The sequence below is a fragment of the Limulus polyphemus genome, unplaced genomic scaffold (genome assembly GCF_000517525.1).
Source record: "Limulus polyphemus unplaced genomic scaffold, Limulus_polyphemus-2.1.2 Scaffold1217, whole genome shotgun sequence".
Lineage (NCBI taxonomy): Eukaryota > Metazoa > Arthropoda > Merostomata > Xiphosura > Limulidae > Limulus > Limulus polyphemus.
In genome coordinates, this window is record NW_013666827.1 from 51999 (window position 1) to 58137 (window position 6139).

Below are 6139 nucleotides of genomic sequence, written 5' to 3' on the forward strand. Positions count from 1 at the left end.
GAAAATGCAGTAAAACTCCTTAAATGATTTGGTATTATTGAAAAGTCTTCCCAAACCCAGGTTTATTTTTTATTTAGGGCCACTTCTTTTTAATCTTGATTTGCACTTTAAGAATAGGTTTCAACGTGTTCATGACAACTAGGACTCGGTGCTATGTTTTCAACTATTTTTTATGGTTTTCGTTGGTTGTTGTGGTAATTCATGTCTCTTTCTGTCAGTCACCGAACGATCTATGATGATGAAAGTGGTTACAATGAGAACAAAGTAAGTCATTTTTACTATTGCTTGTGACTCGCAATCTCGGGTTCGAATCCCCGTCACGGAACAAGCTTGCCTTTTCATTCGTGGGGGAATTATAATGTGACGGTCAATCCCATTATTCGTTGGTAAAGGAGTAGCCCAAGAGTTGGCGATGGGTAGTGTTGAATAACTGTCTTCCCTCTGGGAGGATAGCAGAGATATCCTTCGTGTAGCTTTGCGCGAAATTCAAACCAAGCTTTCTAACCGATATAACTTCAATAGGAACTCCATTGAGACTAGAGTAAACGTGATTTTTAGACATTCTTCCATTATACGTTAATTAGATGAGTAGTGAAAACAGGTTTTAATATAGGTAAATTACTTTGCAAAAGGCAATAGACTTTCACCAAAGTCTTGACAGAAACTGATGAAAAAGTGATTTTCAATGATTTATCTGCAAGAGCTGAAACGACAAAGACAACATTTGTAGTGTTCAAAAGCTCCAATAGGGAAATAATTTTAATGCTTTTTACAGTTTTCCGGATGGCTAAAACAGTTACTAATTTCCGTATGCCCGGCATGGACAGGTGGATAAGGCGCTCGACTCACAATCTGAGGGTCGCGGGTTCGAATCCGCATACCACCAAACATGCTCACCCTTTCAGCCGTGGGGGCGTTATAATGTGACGGTCAATCCCACTATTCGTTGGTAAAAGAGTAGCCCAAGAGTTGGCGGTGGGTGGTGATGACTAGCTGCCTTCCCTCTAGTCTTACACTGCTAAATTAGGGACGGCTAGCGCAGATAGCCCTCGTGTAGCTTTGCGCGAAATTCAAAAAAACAATTTCCGTATGACTGAGTTCCGATTTTACGGATAAAAAAAAAGCACTTGTTAATATTTCTTACTCTGAATTAAAAAAACAAATACAACTTCAATATCGCCTAGCTAAGTAAAAATAAAACGAACAAAAATAAGTGTGCATAATATTGTGGTATTTGTAAAGTTTTAAAAATATTTAACTTTTATTTGTGCTGGGTTTAATTTATCATTTTTTAGGTTGGATAGTTTCGCACAGTTATGCTCCTGAACACAATTTATTCTTTCAGTTGTGGGTACGCAGTAAGAGTCACAGTCAATATCGTTATTCGATTTAAGGCTAGAAAAAAAAACGTTTGTGGCGGCAGGGGCTGCCTTCTCTATGATCACTTATTTAAATTTAGGGACGACAATACCTGAATTCGAGAAATCTCTGAAACAGTTGGTTTGAGAACTTTTAATGGCTGTTAATTAAAAGAAAAGGAGACGACGTTTCGACCTGAAGATGGCCTCAGTATAAAAGCCGAAACCTTATTTCCTTTTCGTTTAAAAGACAGTTGTACTCATTCGAAGTTCTCAAACCTACTAATCCTACTTTGCCTAAAATTACTAAGCCTACTCTGCCTAAAATTACTAAGCCTACTCTGCCTAAAATTCCATTGAAACAAAATCTCTTGTTAGATGAAGTTGCATTCTTTTGGGATTCAAAATTTTATATGTTTACTATTAATCAAGGCAAGAAATATTTTTGTTCATGGTTTGGTAATCATGCAGCATTCATACTTTTGGTATTTTAAGACTCGACAAAAACAAACGCAAACATCGCCCAATAATTAGATATTCGACTGTCAAGTATGTAGGAGACAAACGAAGTGATTTCTCACGCGTTAAGTGAACGAGACAACTCTTGTGTGAAGATGTGCAAGACAAATATTTTATTGGAAAGAATGAGATGGCTGTGGTCGACGCTAATGGGAGCGAAAAGAAAATTAAAATAGCAAACTGATTTTAATATAATAAAAAAATGAGGCAATAGAACGCTGGATTTTAAATAAAAATCTATATTTGAACTATTCTCGGATTTAAGAAGAACAAAAGAGAAGAAACACGTGATTGGTTAAAAAGATAACTACTTAAGAAAATGAACAAAAAAAAACAACAAACAAGCAAAGCGTCAATCTCAAAATCAAATCTTGTCTCTTTGAGAGGAAACCTTTGTCACGATCCACATTCTCCATAGCTGACCCACGCACACGACGAAATTACCAATAATTTTGTTATTTGCTACCTCATGTGCCAATCATAAAATAACCTCGCATCACCTTTGACTAGGGCTAATTTCACACTTGACTTAGACAGGATTTATCGAGTTCTGAACTAGCCTCTAGAATATATACCGTAGTAGTGGAATGTGTGGCCTTACCAGTATACCGAGGCGTTTTTAGTACTTATTACCGATTATTCCTGGTGGATCAGTGGTAAGTTTTACAACGCTAAAATCCGGGGTTCGATTCCTCGCGGTGAACAGAGTACAGATAACTCATCGTGTAGCTTTGCACCAAAACAACAATTATTACTGATTATTAATAGTATTATTTGGTGTGCAAGTTGAAAGAGTAAATTTATTAAAACCAAACTTAAAACACCATAGTTATTGGTATTATTCTGAACATTAACAGTTAAGAAACTTAAGATAAACTTGATAAAATCAGGTTTGAAGAGCAGATGTAACACGTTTAACGGCCAAGCCAACTATTTACATATGGGTTAATGAAATTTGTAACTAAATGTAGTGGTTTGGAATAATAAACAGTTCTCAATATTAAGTGAAACTACAAACAAAGTGGTTCTTTAAACATGGGAAGTTGATTGGTAATGGAGTTTACAAAAAAACATTAAATCGCCGCAAAACAGAACTTTCTGGTATTTTTTAGAAGTTATTCAAACAGCTCGTGGGTTTATACAGACGTAGTATAAACTGTTCAGCATAAGAAAAATATTCCAGATGTTGACACACCCAGCAACAGCATTAGAGATGCAAGCTTCGGATCCGTATATGTAGAGGGGGCAGTGCTCGTGGATTAAAGGCGACGACATCCTGTCTGTATGACTTCGAAGGAAAACTCCCGCTTTAGTTCCGCACTCGTGGGTCACGTGAGTGTACTGGCAGTTGATGAAGTCACTGTACGAGCTGTGAAGATTAAAAGAAGATTTATGCATTTTTATTATTATTGATTTGATCTAAATTCTCCTAACAGGAGCGTTAATTAGTATATTATAACGTGTCGGCTCCTGTAGTCACACCTTCTAAAAGAAAACACATAATTCAGTGGTAAGTTTCTCTTTTTTTTTTTTAGTTAAGCACAAAGCCATACAATGGGCTATCTGTGCTGTGCCCACTACAGGTATTGAAACCTGGTTTTTAGCGTTATAAGCCTTCAGACTTTCCACTGAGACTCGGGAGTAAATCTAAAGGCTTATAATGCTAAAAACCGGGTTTCGACACCCGTGGTGGGCATAGCACAGATGGCCCATTGTGTGGCTTTGTGCTTAATAAAAAACTGTTGCAGCTTATTGTGCTCCACAAAAACTGTAAACAATTAAACAATCTACTTTCGATACCCGAAAATATCTGATAAACAGTAGGCTAAAATTTGAACACGTAAAACCAGTGAATAAATAAATTAAAAAAAAAAGATCTTCCTCCTGAATCACAGGTCGACAAAAATCAATAGTTATCACGTGTTGAACAGAGAAAGTATTTAGTGACAAACGTAAACAACAGAACCCGAATAACTGACCATTCAGCTTGTAAAGCTGGACAATCACTTGACTTCAACCATACCCATTTTACTCTGCTGACGTTAACAGTGAGTGACGGCAAAACGAAAAAAAAAAACAATACTGATGGCTACACTGCAATCATGTGTACTTGATCTCATTTTTCCTCACGTGTCGAGCATGATCTTTAAACAAATTGTTGTTAGGGGGCGCTCGACTCGCAATCTGAGGGTCACGGGGTTCAATCTTGTTCCCGAACATGCTCGCCCTTTCAGCCGTGGTAGCATTATAATATTCCGGTCAATCCTACTATTCGTTGGTAAAGAGTAGTCCAAGAGTTGGCGGTGGGTGGTGATGACTAACTGCCTTCCCTCTAGTCTTACACTGCTAAATTAGGGACGGCTAGCGCAGATAGCCCTCGTGTAGCTTTGCGCGAAATTCAAAAAAACAAACAAATTTTGAAGTAAGGGCTACTTTACTGAGAGTAGGGTTACGTCGATTATTTTAATACACCTGAACTGAAATTGAAAAAAAAAACAACAAAAAAAAACATAAGTTATATTTCATTAACAGCAATAGAGGAAAAAATACACACTTACTTTGAGTGTGACCCGCATGCCACGGGTACTGTGTCAAATAAATGTAACCCTGAACAGATTGGCCTCTGCCGTAGTAAGTAACCTTTGTCTAAGATAGAGTAATAGCACAAGTTTACGACCTTTCACATCCTGTTTACTAGAGCGTCAACTAACTGAATGTAGAACACAAATTTGAAAATATTTCCTGAAAATACCCAGATAAAGATATGTTCACATTTTAATATTTAATAGTTTGAAAAGCGGTATAATTTCACGCACAAATAAAAACTTCATATAAATAACAAAATCATACAAATTAAGTTCTACTGAAGTTAGGTTTTCCTTCCAATATCCTTCTGCAATTTGCTTAGAAGTTACCAAGTTTGCCTTGTACATACAGAGGTTGAGTGTGTTATATCAAAACGATTTTTAAGCTTCACCATACCGTTACAGTCTATGTCGCCATGTCTGGTCACGTTTTATATGATGTCTATGCATCTTAACTATACCCCTGCAATGTAGTTTCCATTGCAGAAGGCCCCATCTTAAGGTAGTCATGTCCGAAGCACACTATTCCTTTCTACTTACTTTCGATAATCCATCTCGTGTACGAGGACTACAGTTTCTCAGTGCCTGTTTCAACAGCCATATTGCACAGGAGTCCATAGGCGACCTGACCAGTATGTCTTCGTACGGAATAGCATAAATAGCTATTTCTTTCCCCAGGTTCTTCACTTATGTGACGATTGATTGGGGGTGGGCGGGGTGGGGTATGTCTGGGAACCTTATTTTTGTGAACCCATTCACCATTGGCCTGGTTATCTTTCTTCATCATGTCTCGTATTGTTGCCGAGGGCACGTGGACGCCTTTTGTCACTGACCTGTTTGTTCCTTGGAATCTCATTTGTTACAAGACACCACACTTTGCTTACCATAACTGGTGTACGACTTCTTGCAGGCCTGTTTCTGGGTGGTCCTGGTGCCTACACATTCCTTTGTTTTCCAACATCATAAAGTAAAAGGGATATCCCCGTCTTGGAAAGTCTAAATCCTCAGTCTGAATACATATTAGAATATTGTTGTGGTGCAATCCGTTCCATCGCGTCTTTATGTCGGTTGTGATTATCATGTGACTTACTGATTTGCATATTCAAAATTACTCAACCCTCTGTAGTCTGAGGTAGATTTGTTATGGATGATATCTCACGTTCGAATAAATATAAACCTGCAACCTTTTGGCTAAAGCTGCTTCCCACATTTGTATCATGTATTGGTTGAAAGACAAGTTGGCCGGCTTACACTAACATGTTTCTAGTAAAAAGTATATATCAATTAATATTTCGTTTATTGTGAAACAGTGATAGATCTTATGAGTAAAGTTAAGATCATTATCATGGAAACATCTGTGTTTACTAACACAAGGCATTAATTCACTCACCAGATTTATTAAAATATCTTAAATGTTTGTTTCTTTTGAATACGAGGGAGTATCTGCACTAGCTCCATAATTTAGCAGTGAGAGACTAGAGGGAAGGCAGCTATTCATCACCACCCACTGCCAACTTTTGGGCTACTCTTTTAACAACGAATAATGGGATTGACCGTCACATAATAACGTCCCCACAGCTGAAAGGGAGAGCATGTTTGATGGGATGGGGATTCAAACCCGCGACTCTCAAATTGCGAGTAGAACGCCCTAACCACATGGCCATGCCGGGCCAAAAT

General features: G+C 37.9%; 1 protein-coding gene across 1 annotated transcript in view; it reads right to left on the reverse strand.

Moving 5' to 3' along the window:
* Positions 1–2096: 2096 nt before the first annotated feature.
* LOC111086587 overlaps positions 2097–6139 on the reverse strand; it is a 10180-nt gene continuing 6137 nt past the window's right edge. Inside the window, exon 6 of the mRNA XM_022389972.1 lies at positions 2097–3246. Coding sequence (XP_022245680.1) covers positions 2997–3246 — 250 coding nt within the window. The 3' untranslated portion in view covers positions 2097–2996. The remainder of the gene's footprint in view (positions 3247–6139) is intronic.